This window comes from Galendromus occidentalis, unplaced genomic scaffold, assembly GCF_000255335.2.
Source record: "Galendromus occidentalis unplaced genomic scaffold, Mocc_1.1 scf7180000077089, whole genome shotgun sequence".
Lineage (NCBI taxonomy): Eukaryota > Metazoa > Arthropoda > Arachnida > Mesostigmata > Phytoseiidae > Galendromus > Galendromus occidentalis.
Genome location: NW_003805077.1, coordinates 14,571 through 30,823, shown reverse-complemented (window position 1 = coordinate 30,823; position 16,253 = coordinate 14,571). Strand labels below are relative to the sequence as shown.

Below are 16,253 nucleotides of genomic sequence, written 5' to 3'. Positions count from 1 at the left end.
GGTTTGTGCGAGGATCTGGCCTGAGATCGGCATCACAAAATTAACTGGAGATATCTCGCGTCAGTTTCCCTGCCACCTTTCGCACAATTTGAAATTCGAGACGAGTATCCAATCATGAAGGTTGAAATCGACGCTAATGCCCCGTGCGAAACGAAACTGCCTCCATGTACATGAACGGGGTTTCCGGAAGAGCATGACAGATAATGAGCTGATGTCTTCCGACGGTCGATGACTGTCTCACTTGATTTGAGGAGGTAGAACCGTGAATCAGGAGACAAAGCGGATGCCGAGACATCATCCGAGGGAGAGAGGGATCTCAATACGCTTCGTCAGGGACCAGCCCGCGTGAGGCCGAAGCTGGCTCCGAAGAGCTTCATGAGGTGCGATTGATGCTCCTTCCGACTGTATCAATCTTTTCCGGCGTCATCCACGCGTGGCTCGCGATTCTCGGCGATCCTCTTGCGCAAGGCCTCACGTTCTTTCTCAACCATCCCCTCCTTCGCTCGCCACTCGTTCAGATTTTCTTTTATCTGCGCGGTGTTGTTCATGACGAAGGAGTCCGGTTTCCCGTAGTCGGGTGGGTTCGCTTTCGGGTCGTAACCTGAATAGGAAATTCCGGGGAGTTAGACTCTATTCATGTCCGAAATCCCGATGGAACCTCGGGGGCCACCGAAGTTCGCGCGTCTCACCTAAAAATTCGAGCATCGGAGCAACTTCGGCCATGTCTCTGACGACGTCTTGGGGTATGGCTCCCACCCATTTTGAGAGGGCCTCTATGTTGATCGGCTTGATCACTTGGTCAGTCGACCGTTCCAACCTGCATCGGACAATTCTCAGCTTAGTAGTGCTCCAGCGAGAAAATTGCAATCAGTTCCCTACAACGAAGCAGGCTCAGCTAAATCAGTGACTTCTCGTCTGTCTGTGACAGATCCACGAAAGTCAGTAGACAGGATGATCCACGGCCGGGGCGCTGAGTCAACAACAAGAGCACGAACGCGTCGTGTGTGATTTTTAGGTTCTAGCTCGACTCAGATTCGTTTAGATTTCCACACGATCTGTATCAATCGCAGCTCGGGGGCCATAGGAGAAATTTCGTCGCACGGAATAGGCTGACGATTGATGGAGATTAAGCCTTCACTCCATTTCTCCACCACCTTACTCACATTGACAAAGAAATCCCGCCTGGTTTGTTGACGAGTTTGTCGTGGTGGAGAACAGTATCACTCCATGGAATGTCGAGGAATTGGAGAATTTTTTCCAACCATGGTTTCGGATGCAGAACTAATTGTTCGTAATGCACTGGTAGACACCTGGGAAGTTGTGTCTATGAGACGCCTGACGTGGGATAGCTTGATGCTGGATTCCATGGAATAGATCTCTACGCTCCCTCGACTTTGTTCTCCGTCGCCGTGAAACGCTAACGACGGCGTCGAATACGCCATCTGAATCAAGTTCTCCGAACCACTTGTGATTGTATGAGTAGTACTGCTTTTCTCTTAGGGTCTAGCGAACATGAATGCGTCTCTGCGCTTTTTCCAGATAGGAGAAGTAAATTCGCTTACCATTCTGTTCCTAGGTGTTGGCATTGACTATACATGCTCATCATCGCCTGGTTCCATTTCTTGAGGCATTGGCGATAGCTCGTCAGATCATAACCCGAGATAGTCACCTGAAAATCAAGGGGCACGTTCATTTTGCCGCTGAGTTGATTTCTTAGCCTTCATGAAGTCGAGGACTCTCGGCTGATGCACGTCGACTCTTGGCTGAATTTTCTCCGCTGTCGCAGCTCACCTTCCGAGTGATAATGGAATGCACAACAGCACGTCCGTCCCGGATCATCAAAATATACTTGGCTTTTGGGAATATTTTATGTAAATAAGTCGCAGCTCGGAGAGTGAACGGGTCTTTGTTGCAGAGTCGAGGAGCAGGTTTACCGTGACCAATAATCACCTGAGGACCGAGAGGACACTCTTAGCAGGAACTCGAGAATAGTCGTCGATGGACCCCCGGCCTGCTCTCGATCGAATCGCAATATTCTTCGACGAGAAATCCAATCTCGGGTCAAACCGCCGCCCAGGGTCACGCCGGATTCCTAAGAACTCTGTTCACCTCTAGGATGAAAGAAGAAACAGCTCGATCGACGACCTCGTCCGTGATTCCAGCTTCGAGAAGCCGGTTCATTTCGACTGGGTTTTTCGTCCATTGCTGCTTCATACTGAGCAACCTCGGGATGATCCTGGTCTCTTCACCACAACGGACGTCCGGATGAGCGTCGAGCAGCACTCGCACCAATGTGGTACCACTTCGCGGCATCCCGCCGATGAATATCAAAGGCATGTCATTATCGTATGTTGCGCGACCACCCATCGAATCTACGAGGATTCTCTGCAATTCAAAATTCCACTCACACTGACGTCAGCGGATATTCCAATCGATCGAAATAGTCCAAGAGATCAGTGTCAGCTCTGATTCTTCCCCCCAAACTCACCTGGCTCGATCGCAGGAGACCACCTTCTTTACAGAAGGCCTCCGAAGGAAACAAGAAATAAAATCCTAAGATTGTTATCAGGATGACTGACAGAACCGTCCATCTCCGCGAATGTAGGATTAGGATTGGGAGGGGTGCTGCTCCGGAGTGTCTCATTTTGTTGAATTTACAGCTGCTTAGGTCGAGACTCGACGAGAGTGGAATCCGACATTCGTCAACGAGAGACAGCGAGTTCTTCAACATCCTCTGGGAACCTCAGCGTGAGCCTCGCGCGCTCGCTTCGTTGAAGACTGCCGAAGCAGACAAGAGGTGCTCGTGGAAACCTCCGGGTAGACTGGAATAAAGAAATTACAGTGATAAGCCAGCGGCATCGAGGCCAGGATGTCTTCAGATCTTTGCTCTTAGCTCCCGCCGCCTCAGCAAGTAAGTCGCCAGAGCAGCAGGGACCGGAGATCCATCAAGGTAGAGGCGCTTTGAAACCCCGTTCACGTCGGCGCTAATGCGATTTCGGAGCGAACGGATGCCATATGCTCCTGTCTGTCTCTAATTCCAAGTCTATACAAGAGCTTCTGTTCGGGCGACACACTCGCGGAAGCAGAAATTTTGAAATTTTCTCCAATGGCGATACCTCCTCAGACAAAGCAGCTATAAATGAATTCAACCGCACAGGGATAGAGAGCTCCGAGGAAATAGCCCATGCGTTCTGGTTTCGATCCCCATTTCCAGCCTTCTCGTCCCTCATTCCTTCCATCGCCATATCCTTCCCGCCCCTGTCCCCTATCTAATTTTCGTCCGAGGGGGACCTTTCTCGAAAAATACGCTCTCCTTTACGGGGATGACTATTCATTCCGAAAGTTCCTTCATGGGAGAGGCCTTTCCGTCGGATTTCGTCTCATTTTGTCGGACAGACCCAACGGCGCGGCGAGGCGATCACCAGGCAGGGATCTGGCCGAGCTCATTTGATCATTCTAACATGATTCTTACGCTATCAAGATGTATCCCAGATGCTGTCACGATTTTTGTCGCCGTCTCCACGATCACTATACTGCCCTGTGGGGAACCGATTCCCTCAGAGATCAACCGTGCTTCCTGCTGCGCGAAGCATATAGGCAACAAAGTTCCGAAACGTTTCGCTGGCTTCTAGTCATCTGGGCCGAAACTCAATCGAGCTTCGTTATTTTCCCGGGAAATGGAGTTGCCTGCTCGATCGGACTCGGAAAATGAGTTCCTTGCAGCTGCATGCCATCCGATCGTGGACTCTCATCCAGGGTAGGCCTGTTAGGGATCGAGCGGTACGGTGCTTCGTATGACTTTTTGACTCCATTCCTTTAGCTCTCCTACGTTCCCGGCTGAACAGAATGATGGCTGCGCGTTCTTTCTCACGATGCGTGAAAGGGGCCATCGAAATCTCTACGGAGCGACAAAGGCGGACTTTTGAGGCGACGCTTTTCAGCAGAAAATTGTCCGCTTGGCGCGGCTAATTCAACCTTGAAGGGCCTACCCATTCACCAAGGAGGCGACTCCGGTGTGAGGCGTCGGGATTCGTTTCCGCGTTTCCTAATTCCATTTCTCGAACCATTTCCTCGAGAATTCATATACTCGCTCATAGAATGCCTAAGACTTGGCATTCGGAAACTGAGTTCCGTCAATCGAATGCCCGGGCAAATTTTCAGACGACAATCGACTCAATCATCCGATGGATGCGCCTTGCGCCCAGCCGCCCTCCATCCGATTTCAGGAGACGTCCCGTCGTCAGGCAGCATCCCAACCCTGATCGAGGACGGGCTGTAATCTACACCCAGGGCTAGGTATGGGGACCGTTCGATATGTGTCAGATTTTACCGATGAGCTGAACATGGGCAGCGCTAATCAGAAGCCTCTGACGGGACGGATCGATACCTTGGTCCTCCTCTAACATAGAGGATAGAGGCGGTCGGAATCCGCTTATACCGTGGATGAACAGATCAAGACCCCGCATACCATCAGATGACGTCCTCTCCATTCTGGAGGCTTAACTAGACTCTTCGGTGCTCTGGTGTCTGAAATATTCAGTACGAGCCGCCTCGCGGAGAGTACTCTCGAGAAACTACGCAGAACCTATTGACACTCGCATTGTGCTGCGCGACAGCTGCCCACGTGGAAACACTGTAACTACGCAGACGCCTCGATCTGACTCGCCGTGTTCGACGTCGCCGCCGCAATTCCACTAGGCATTTGTTCACTGTTGAACGAGTTCACACATGTGTCAGCCCTGGTCGAGCTGAGCCAATTCATCGAGTCCGCGAGGTTTGATTTTCCGCTCCTGCTTCTGTCATCTGATGAGCCTGCTCCGACAGGAGAGCGGCAAGCTGCGCCGGAGCTCACGCCATCGCGACAAATACTCTTTGTCCCATGGATGCCGTGATAACAGAGACCCACTCGAATGGAGTGTCGCCTTGTGGAGCGGGTCGCGGCGACGGAGAATAACAATAACAGATTGTGGTCAACTATTATTGAAAACCTTGACCTCATCAACGTCTAGCTCGAGGTATAGTTCTCAATAATCTCGGAGATTGCTCGTAAATGAGATAGTGTAAAATGTTCCACGGCGAGGTCTACTGCAATAATTGCGTTCTCTGACCATACGGTCGGATGATGGAGTCCCGCAATGCAGTGAGTCTTCATCGGTTCGTGATGACATTTCCCAGGTGCTCTCGATCTGAATGGGATACGCCATCGACTTTCTGCGCACAAAAGCGGCTTAGGGAAGCTTCCAGCTATGGCGAAATAGTAGTCTCCGAGCACTGCCGATCCAAATTGGTCGACTCAGTCTGAAAGATTTTCTTTCACTCGAGATTGAAGATCACGAGTCAGGAGCATGGACACAGAGACATCTCGCAGCGTTTCACAGCGACCCATTCCGTCGAAGCACAACGAGAAGCTCCCCATCCAGCGTACGTCGCCGCGGCGTTGTCCGAATCCTGACCCGCTGAAGCGGGAACTGTCGGGTTTTCAGGTCCTCTGAGTGAAACCTCTCGACCGAGTAACCCGGTGGAATTTTGATCTGTCCCAATCTCCACACTCCGAGATAGAACACCGGCTGGGCTGATACCGCGAGACTCTGCAGTATATGGATCTGTTCGGGGAGTGACTCCGATTCTGTTCTCAATGTTTGAGAGAGTGGGGTTGCTCGTGGGTCAAAAATCAGTGCCCCCGATCAAGACTAGGCGTCGGCCTGGAAGACGAGGGGAAGCATGGGAATGATCCAAGGAAAGTTGAACATCAGGAAACGGAAGAATGGGGATCCCTCCGACAGAAACTCCCATGGGAATGCCGCATCTCATTCGACGCTCGGAGCGGCAAGGCACATACTAGGACCGAGTCTTTCACTCGGAGGACCCAATTCCTTCTCGTCCATGTGTTCCGTTCCCAGTCTTCGCGAGTAAGAGGGATCCACTAGTCTTAGTACAAAGTTATTTGTTGCCACTGTGCCTGAGTACACATATCCGCGTATTTACCCAGGACAAGCTCCTCCATCCGATATATCTTCTGCTCGGCGAAACGTGTCACCATGCGTACTCGATGCTTACACCCACGCACATAATCTTGTTCCCAGCTCCATTTAACGTCGTCGCCTCATCTTGTCCATGGGTCGCTCCGTAACGGCAAAGCTCGGGAGATTTAGGGATTCCAACCGGTGAGTTCCCGAGAGCTCTCGAGTCTAGCAATGTCCTCCGAGCGCGGGAAAGTGCCGGGGAAATTCCATCGTCAATCTGACAAGGGTAAGTTCGTAAAAACGCTCCGAAATTCCGGATTTTCGCGCGCAATCCCGAGCGATTGACACGCAAGCTTCTCGGAGCCACCAGCTCAGTTGAGCACCGGTCTCGATCGTCCTAGACCAGTGTTTCCCAAAGTGAGCCATGTGGTCCCCTTGGGAGCCACGGCGATCCTCGGACCTCCATAAGATCCTATGGAAGGGAGCCACAGGGGTCAACGGATTCCATGCTTGAGGCTCATAGGGGGGCCACGGGCCGAAAAAATTCGGGAACCACTGTCCTAGACGGTGAAGGTAATTGGCCATGCGCACAGATTCGGTCAGAACATCATTGCGCGATCAGTTCTGGCCGGAAATCAGCAAAAATGTTCTTTCCTCCTGCTCCAGAGGACCGTGGGATTTCACGAGTCGGATCCGTCGCGTGTAAGGGACGTGTCACGTGTCACTTTTCAGAAAACGGGGGCAAACGAGCTGCGAAAAAAAAACGTCAGCTCGAGCAGCATGGCGTGATTTCAACAACAGTCCATAAAATGAGACTAGGAGGTCACGCCACGTTCGATTGTAATGAATGAAGATTTGCGAGGAGGGAACGCTGACAAAGAGACGAGCGGGGATTCACCAGAGCTGATACAATGGCGTGCACGTACTGGATATTGTGCCTTGATCGGAAGGCCCACACGGCGCTAATTGTCGGCCCTCCTTACTCCTGCCTGGGTGTGAACGGTATCGAAGTCCCATCTGATGCGAATTGCACCCTGACTATTTACACAGACGCACTCCGGGGCGCGGCCCGAGAGATTCAGGGAAGAATCTCTCGAAGGTTCTCCGTCGGCGCGGCGCGGGCGTCGAAACTGACTTCAACCCCGATTTTCGGCTCCGACCCCTTCTCGTGGTCGAAGCCTTTTCCTTGATTTTTGGAGCTTCGGACTCCCTCTACTTCCTGGCGCGAAGGTGGAGGGTCTCGAGACATATGTAGGCCATCGGCTCGGATAAGTCGAAAGCCATCGACTGTATGCAGAGCTGCCCGGGGAAGACTCTCCCTGAGCCTCGAGCAGGCGTGGCCAGCTTCGCCAGAAAAATATCGCGTTTGCCTTCGAAGACAAGAATGAGAAATGGATGAAAATATGAATCAATGGATGAGGCAGAGCGCGACATGAACAGGAGCAGCTTGCTTAATAATCAGAAACTCACTTTCTTTTCGGCGTGAAATCGACCAGTTACGAACAAGAAACATGCTGTAGACAAAGAGAGCATCTGAGACTCGCGTGCTTGAACATTAGGATCCATTGACACGCGCTACCGCCTCGGTTCCGCAGATTGATAGAGAGAGCCGCCTCTGAACTCGCGGTGAATCCGGAGAAATCACTGGGAGGTTGGGAACTCGATTCCGAATCTCTCCGGAATCTCCCAAAAACCTCGGCCAGAGCTAGGCCGGAGATTTCGAGCTGTGATCAAATATCTCCTCCTCGGCTGCCGAGCACAGAGGAACCTGAGAATACCGTCCTCTTTCCGGGAGAGTGTTGTTGAATTCAGTGACCGCGCCCTGAATGATACCTGTCAGGATTTCGCATTATTTGTGTGAGAGAGCCAGGTCCTGGATGTGACCCAATGTCGAATCAGTCGCCTGTTTTGCATATACAGTGAAACCTCGCTTAAGAAACGACTCGCTTAGCGAACATTTCCCTATGGACAATGCTCTAGGCCATGATTCAAATTTGCGGGAGGGCTTGCATAGGTGTCATTTCATCGAAATCAAGATTTCACCCCCAAACACAACGCCCTTACTGCAACCAATGGATCAACAAATCATTGCCTCGTTCAAGAAACTTCACACGACCGCCCTACTCCAGAAAGTATCCGACGTTGACGCGGGTACAGGTCTAAGCCTTCAAGACTTCTGGAAGAATCACTTCAACATTGTCCATTGAGTTAAACTCGTCGTTCAATCCTGGGCAGAAGTCCCTGTACAAACTCTGAGGGCCGCGTGGAAGCTTCTCTGGCCGAACTGCCAAGTCGATCACAGCTCCGAAGACGAAACGGAGGTGTCGATTCAGCCGAAGGATGACAGCTATGTAATCGCACCCTTCGTCGTTGGGTTTTGATGTCGATGGTGAGGATGTTCGAGAGCTCATTGACGAGCCGCATCAAGACCTAATCGTAGAAGATCTGAGACAGCTGCAGCGAGAAAGGCAGGAAAATCTCGAACATTTTTCATCGAGCGATGAGTATGGTGACGAGGTCGGCCTCGAGGAAGCCCCAGCGACCGATTTGAAAAACATCATCAGTCATTGGGAGGAGGTATGATATCTACTCCTCAGATGGCACTCCGAAACCACAATTACTCAACGAACGTTGGATCCCACGAACAGAAACTTGATCGACGAGGTCAAGTCACACCTACGGGCGAGGTACATTAGATCGATTCTTCGGGGCAATTGTCGAGTCCAGAGATTTCGAAACGTATGATGAAACATGAAACAAAGCTATGTTCAAATGATGTATTAATGAACTTGACCATTTGTGCGACCGTTTTTCGTCTACCCATCATGTTCTCTCAGAACGGATTAACTTCTTCAACATGGGTTCCTATGGAGAATCCTGTTCTGCTCAACGAACTATCCGCTCAGCGAACCTTCCCGCGAAACGGATTAGGGTCGTTAAGCGGGGTTCCTCTGTACAATCAGAACCCATTTTCTGGGCGCCACTTCCGGCACTGAATACTTCTGCGGTGAAGAATCAGGCTGGTCTCCGGAGAATTCCGTACATCGACCGATGAGATTAGTTGTCTCTATGGAGCATCCTGTTCGCTCCCGGGAAGAGACTCTTGGCGTCTGACTGAGAGACGACGGATCCCCAGCGGGTCTCTTCGAATATTCCCACTGAGTGAGAAGCTTATGAACGCAGGCTCATCTGCAGGATATTCCCGTCTAGTTACTGTGGATATAAGCTGCTCTGGGGGTATTTGCCTGCTCGGGGACGCGGGATACTCGCAGCGAAGCATCAGAGACCATCCTCCGGGAACAAGGGGAAAACATCTCCCACCAGGCGGACGGGACCGCACATGATGGGCCGGTCCGGGCTGGTTGTTGGGATGAGAACTGCCCATTACGTTCACTGCTGCCATCACAATCGTAATTTTATAGAGCCACCACCAGCTGAAACGCGGGATGGGATATGGGGGCAACAGAGACCCCAAGGATGGACTCCATCCACCTCCCGTGCTCATGAAGCCCAAGAGGACGCTCTTTCTCAGATTGAAATAATTCTTGGATCCGACACTGGTAGCGACACCTGCTACCCTCATCATCGAGGACTCCTGGCGGGGCTGAGTTCTGTCAGAGGGAAGACGACTCAATTAGTCGTTCCCCAACTTGCCCCTAGCGGCCGACTCAGCCGATATACGTTGGAGGAATCCTTCCTTGTTCCGCGATAGAGACCCCCTTCCCCTCGTAGCTTACGGAGAGGCGAGGGTTGACCTCTTTGCGGGGGATCTCGATATTCATCTTCCTCTCCGAACCGAAAACCAAGTATGAGCGAGATGCATTGTGACAGTGACTTTCCTTAGCAAGGGTGAAAATCCAATCTTGCTTCGAACTTCCCCGCTCTGCTGATAACCCTGACAAAGGAGACGAGGGACGAACAGCTGTGGAGGATTTTATTCGAGAGGCTTACTGCCGTGCCCTCGAGCCTTGTTCCGGGTGAGAGAACCCGGTTACTGGAGGAGTTCGTCGGAAAAGTATTCACGAGACGGAAGGCTCAAAAAGATTCTCCTGGATTTAATTTGGTTGTCCAACCTGATCCCTGCGGCTGGGGAGCTGGACTTTGGAACTTCGGAACTCCGGAGGAGCGAACTTCGAAAAAAACAATCGATTCCAGGAAACCTTAGGATTCCAGGGATTCAAAGCTCTCGGAACTCTTCCGTGTTGTCTGTGAACTCGGGGTAAACAACAATCTCCTCTGGCTCCCCACATAGCTCCTGAAAAATTCCACTCTCTAATGCGAATGTCGGTGGCTCACGCGTGTACGTGGTAGGGAACGTTCTTAATTAGTCTCTCATCATAAGTTGATATTAATAGACACGCAGACGACTTTTGGAATCACGCCCCTACGACCGAAGTTCGGGACGTGATTTGCAGTTTCAGACATGCAGGCGACCGCCGGCGTCGTGGCTGGAAAGCTAACAAGTGGCCATACCGAATAATCTTCGCATCCTTAAAATATATCCGGCGCTGACGAGGGCTTTGAGGCTGCTCCAACGGACATTTCAGATTCCTGATTCACCTCATGGCCGAAAGGAGAAGCACGAGATGATTCAAAGAGATGCGGAACCCCTCGACTTTGACCTTCACTTCTGCGGTCTCTCAGTCAGCTTTACCGCGAGCGCAGGTTGCTCGCGTCTCTCTACACGCAACCTCATCCTCGGAACATCCTCTGCCGGCTACTTACGAATTTCATTAGAAAGGTCGGAACATCAATCACGACCATGGGAGAGCTCATGACCACGGTAGTCGCTATAGTCGTCAGTCGTGATAGGAATCGCCATCTGTGACGTCCGTGTCGAACATTCATCTTCCAAACGGCGCAGCGTCGCGAGAAGCGAGATCCTTCGGCTTCAATACGAAGGAAGTCTGCAGAACACGCTGTCGTGAATGAGCTCGACCCCGCCATATCGTTGAGACGAAATTTCAGGAGACTCATCGTTGAAAAACGGCTTCTTGTGGAGCTCGCTGCATGAAATCTCGACTTTTTCACAAGCCGCGAGCTCCAGGCGGCCGGAGCCAGATTGAAAAAAATTATCGTCCGCGTGGGGATCTGTTTGGTCTCAAGTATGAGATCCGCTTCGGCTTCAGATAAGGCAGGACTGGTTTCCTGGGAGGAGAGAACAGAGTCGTCGGAGATTGCTCCGAGCTCATTGATTCCACTCGGAACAGTCCCGGAGTGAATCGCGGCGGCCCCATCTTGGCGACAAACGCTCTCAATCAGGAATTATCTGTGGGTGGCAGTGAATCCGCGGCCCCGGTAATGAACAGATCAATCAAATTAATGGATGACTTCTGTGGCGCTCGCTGAGCAGATCCCATGCAGACCGAAGGCTCACGGGGAGGAGGAAGGAGAGGACAGGTTATCCTTCGGAAAGGGCTTCTCGTTCAGGATTGGTTTCAGGAATTTCCATGTCATCTGCAGGTGTCTCTTGATGAAGATTTTGCGGGAGCACTCAGGAATGGATCAAGCCAACAGTTCTGTTCTCGTCACTCTGTCGAGATAGGATCAATTGATTTTCCTTCGTGATTGGAGACGGCGATTTTCTGTCAAGACAACCGGAAACGAGATGAATGTCTTACGATCCCGAAAACTGGAGTCGGTGAACTGATCGACGCATCCGCGGCTCGATTCAACCAGGCCTTCCCTAGCCTCATCGCCACTCATCGGAAGGTTACGGTTGCCTGTTTATCCGGGGAAACGAGTTCCGGGATTTACGAGCGTAATACATTTCGCATCCGCCGAAGCTTCCACCTGGGAGCTCAAAGAAGGCTGGAAAGCTCTCTGCGGGTGCGAGTTCCGGCTCACGAGGTGTGGTTTATGGGTGAAGCACATGTCCGAGGCTCTAAAGGCCATATTTGGCTATCCAAGGCTCATATCGATAATGTACTGTGTACTGGACGGTGTTGTTCTGTCGAGCTTCTGCCCGGTGCAAAGTTTCTCGCATATTCTGTCATAGGTCGTAGGTTTGCTATGCCATAGAGCACTGCTGCAGGCTTCTATCGCCGGGAACTTCGGATATGAGCAGTTTTTCATTTCCACGGGATGCGGTCTCTGAATGCGGTTTAGTGACAAGCAGAAAGACGGACGCACGGACGGATAGAAGGACCAGCAGACAAACACGGGAGCGTCGCCTCTGCTCTGGCTTCCCCATTATAAACGTTCGCAGTTCGTTGACCCGCTCATTCACCGAATTGAAGAACTCTTGCTCGCGTCTACGAGTCCTCAGTGGAAGATTCCTTTTGTTGAACAGAAATCCGTTTTGCTCAGTCAAACTCAGTTTGAATAAATGCTTGCCTTCGCCGATATCACCATGTCAATGAAAAATTGTAGGGATCGCTTTGCAACTCAAGCTCGGGAACTTCCACGCAAATTGTCCGCTCCGAGATCTCTCAGCGACAGGAGTCGCCGAATGAATTCGAGATCAGAGTGCCTCCGAGGCTGTAATCAGATCTAGTCCGGCTACCTAGGTCGGGAATGTCGTTCTCAAATGAATAGATACCTCTCGATTGTCAATTAGTCTACGAGATTCCTTCCCGCGTGGGCGAAAACATCGGACAGAGACGGCCTGTTCGCGGAAGATGGGATCGGATGGAATTCTATCGAGTCGTGCGTAACTCACAGACGCGGGATTCGACACGCTCACCCGAACGTCCTTCGATCACGTCGCAGACGATCCTTCCGACTAGTCACTTGAGGCATGTGACATCGGAGAAAATACATTTGGGGACCTCTTCTTGTCATTCATCGCCCGATCGTTCTACGAGAATACGACGGACCGCCGTACAAATGCGCTGATGACTTGATGTCCTTTGTCTGCTTGAAACTCCATCTGAATATAGGTATGTATATCCATGGGATTCGCTTCGAGAATCCCAAAAAACTCAGGAATCGCAGGAATCCATGCGAGTGTTCCGCGGGGCTCCGGGCGGACTCTTAGGGATTCGAACATGATACTTGAACGTGGAAGCTTTCCCGGCGTCGAAGAAGCCTCTCGGGTGATATTCTTTGGCTACTCGATCTTTCTGCTTTGCTCATTCGAGGAATCCAGCATCGAAGCAGGAATTTGTGCTGGAAAATCTTCAGATCCGGGCTTCATGAGATGCAATCATAGATGCTCCGATCAGGGAGTACGATTGCCCGATCATCAGGAGCCGCCCACAATGTGGAATCGTGGTGCACGGATCATCGGAATTCCCGACGGGGTGGGTCTCCAAGAGCCCTCAGAATCATCATTGACTCGACCTCGGATTTCGGACTGTCAGATTTTTTTCCAGAGCCTCGTCCTCATGGTTGCGCGCGGGTTTCGTGAGTGCCGAGAGAAACGCGACCTCGACCGAGGATTCAGCGCATCGATAGCTTATAGATGGAGAAATACGCGCCACGCGAACGCTCCAAATCAATTCCATACGAAGGAGAACCTCGAGATTCCACAGCCCAAGTAGGAGCCATAATCACGCTTAAAGCGATGCTTGGAACTCTAGGATACTTTATGATGTCATCAGGATGTCTGCATATCGGGCAACTATGCGGAGAGGCCGTGTGAAAAGGAAACGCGTCCATTGTTTGGGAGGCTAATCTGTTCTGTTACATAATCGACTCCGACACGAGGCATAGTGACAGCTTTTCGTCGCATACGATACAGCACACACGAGTTTGAGCTTAAGGAAAGCTTTAGGAAGACGGATTGAAGATCTTCTAGCTCGTACAGCCCAAAGTGAGGAACGAATTTCACCATCGGATTTCTAAAAGAATAGGGACCGCATGATGTCACAGTGCGGAAGATTCACCGATGAAACGATGAGAAAGTAGTTTCGTCGGCTATCACTGTTGATATCGACACGGTGAGGATGTGAAACTGCGTTTTTCTCCCGTCCGTCGGTCATCGAGAGTTCAACTTCAGAAAGCCCAAACTGAAGGCATCGCGGAGTGGGAATTCGACTTGGCACTTTGTTGGAAGTTGAGCCGCGACCCGATGAGAGAATCCCACAATATCTAACTCGCGGCGTCGGATTTGGGACTAAAAGCTCCCCTTCTCACTTTCGAAGTCTTCCCGGAACGGAGCGAGATAGCTTAAATAGAGTCACTGATTTGAATTATAGATCGACCGAGGACATTATCGAGGGACCGACAGCAACAGATGGTTCCCATCTCGGTGATCGAAGTGTGATTCCGCTGTGATCACTACCATCAGAAGGTCACCGGGCCCGAGTAAAAGTCGGACGCTCTCGGAAGCGCCGCTCAGGGATCCGAGGGAAAAATTAACCCCACTAGCGCTCGTTAGACAGATGATCTCTTCGGTTCGATGTACCTACAGCGAAGGAGGACTTCAGGCGCTGACATCTCATGATAATGCCGACAAACCACATACTGCTTTCGAATGCACCGAGAGAAACCATTCACGATCTGAGTTCATCCGTGTCTCCAAGCGGTAGAGGCCGAGAAAACGGTCACTGGCAGCGTCTCGGCGGGAATTTTCCGCTTTGGAAACAACCGATACCGTCACGGAACTCGCGTAACGTCCATTCCACCTGGAGCCGAGAAATTCCTCAGATGATTCCAGCGATGGCCCAGGGGAACAGGAAATTCAAACTCCCTAAATTTTGCTTAAAAAAACACCTGACATGCGGCATCACGTCGATGTCTGGGCACCCCGGCTTGTCGCGGTGACCCGATAGTTGAGGAGCGGTTCACCAACCGGTTCTGAGTGAGACTCACCATTTGCTCTAGCCGGATCGGAGTCGGAAGAGTCGCATAGCATACGAATTCCGTGTCAGCTGATTGCCGGATCGAGAGCCGACAGGCACGGTTGAATGCTTGAGCGGCGGGGGTACGTCCACTGGCCGGTACGCGGGTCACTAACGTCACGTCACTCACCGCACGACACGAGTCCGACGTACGGGACGAGCTGCTGCATCCGGCGGGCAGAGCACTTTTTTGACAGCTCAGCTGCTTGAAGAACAAATTCTCTTTCCTTCGTTCGAGGGGAAAGAGTTCAATAGTGGTCGCTTGCCGCTCACAGCCGCCGCAGCGACTACGCCTGACATCCAGCAGCTAGTGTGGCACCGCTCTGCCGTCGATGTCCGTTTTGTCTGTCCAGGGTGGGAGAAAGGATGGTAAGCGGGCGGCTGTAGGCGGGCAGACGGACGGATAGATGGGCAAGCAAGCCGACGGGCAAGCTGGCCACGGCCGATCGCCCCAGAGAAATTACGGAATCCTGAGTGAGGGGAACGGCAACAAATGTCTCATCCGCGAACACGACGTTGACAACCACGAAGACGACGAGGATGATAACTCGAGCTGAAGAGAGGGAAGATCGAACCCCTCTCGATGGAGGAGAGTAACGCGCCAAATTTGAACCCCCGGAGAGGTTCGCAAGATCCTCGAAAATTTCGCGCCGCTTTCCGCGGGCTCTCGGGAATCCCAATGAGATGAGTTATTTCAGCCGGAACAGGTCAAGCATCGTGGCGCTCGATGTCATCCGCCAAATCACGCGTGGTCTCTGCCTCCGCTGTCGATCGCTTTCGGCATTGCAGAAACGCGCTGACTGACCGCGCTTAGAAGAACAGCTTTCCGATGTTCGCCTCTCCAGGATGACTGAGAATTTTTGCTCCATTCAAACGAGTTTCTTCGAAGCATCGAAGACTCCCTGACACGATCGATCTTACACTACATGAGCGAATTCGTTACGGGAGTGCTGCAGATAAGCGTCCTTGGAACGCGGTCATTGGAGCGAAGGCGCAGTAGAGATCGCGCTCATTATTTCTTTCTACTTGAGTGAGTAGCGACTGATAGGACCCACAGCAAGACGGAACTGTACACGGATCGCAGGCGCTAAGAATCGAGGCCCAGTGCCTGGAGGAATCTTTCATGATTCACATTTACTCGGGTTGAAGAACTCAAAGACCCGAAGACCTTGGAGGGAATTTATTTTCTCCACGTAAAGGTTCCGCGACTTCTGAGGTTTCCCGGAGTCCAAAATGAAACAATTGAAAGAGACTGGACCCTCTATGTAGGTATGTCTTACATCCCTTTGCTTTCACTTCCAATCGAGAAATTTCTTTTTGATGAACGTCATTGAGCAGGGGAGGAGAGTACCCACAGTACAGAGAGCAAACCTGTATGTGTCTAGAGGAGTTCCGTCTGACGTCACCTCCAGGTTATATCTCAGGATTGGGAGGGGGATGTGTAAGCCCTCATGAAGCGCTACACGAGTACAAACATCCGATCGCCCTCAGGGCGACGCCTAAC

At 51.6% G+C, this 16,253-nt stretch overlaps 1 protein-coding gene across 1 annotated transcript; it reads right to left on the bottom strand.

Annotated features, from left to right (window-relative positions):
• Window positions 1-345: 345 nt before the first annotated feature.
• On the bottom strand, window positions 346-14,742 carry Tpst (tyrosylprotein sulfotransferase). The gene is made up of 8 exons (XM_003740890.1): window positions 14,721-14,742; window positions 2,489-2,822; window positions 2,110-2,385; window positions 1,792-1,950; window positions 1,563-1,669; window positions 1,164-1,310; window positions 690-817; window positions 346-601 (listed from the first exon to the last, which is right to left on the bottom strand). The coding sequence occupies exons 2-8, from the start codon at window positions 2,729-2,731 to the stop codon at window positions 408-410; spliced, it is 1,254 nt and encodes a 417-aa protein (XP_003740938.1). The 5' UTR covers window positions 2,732-2,822; window positions 14,721-14,742; the 3' UTR covers window positions 346-407.
• Between the last annotated feature and the right edge of the window lie 1,511 nt (window positions 14,743-16,253).

Excerpts from the sequence above, each read along its gene's own strand:
- Tpst (XM_003740890.1), bottom strand. The coding sequence starts at position 2,731 with ATGTTGAAGAACTCGCTGTCTCTCGTTGACGAATGTCGGATTCCACTC. Across the intron at positions 2,386-2,488 it reads GTCTCCTGCGATCGAGCCAG|AGAATCCTCGTAGATTCGAT; the intron begins GTGAGTTTGGGG and ends TTTGAATTGCAG. Across the intron at positions 602-689 it reads TCCGATGCTCGAATTTTTAG|GTTACGACCCGAAAGCGAAC; the intron begins GTGAGACGCGCG and ends TTTCCTATTCAG.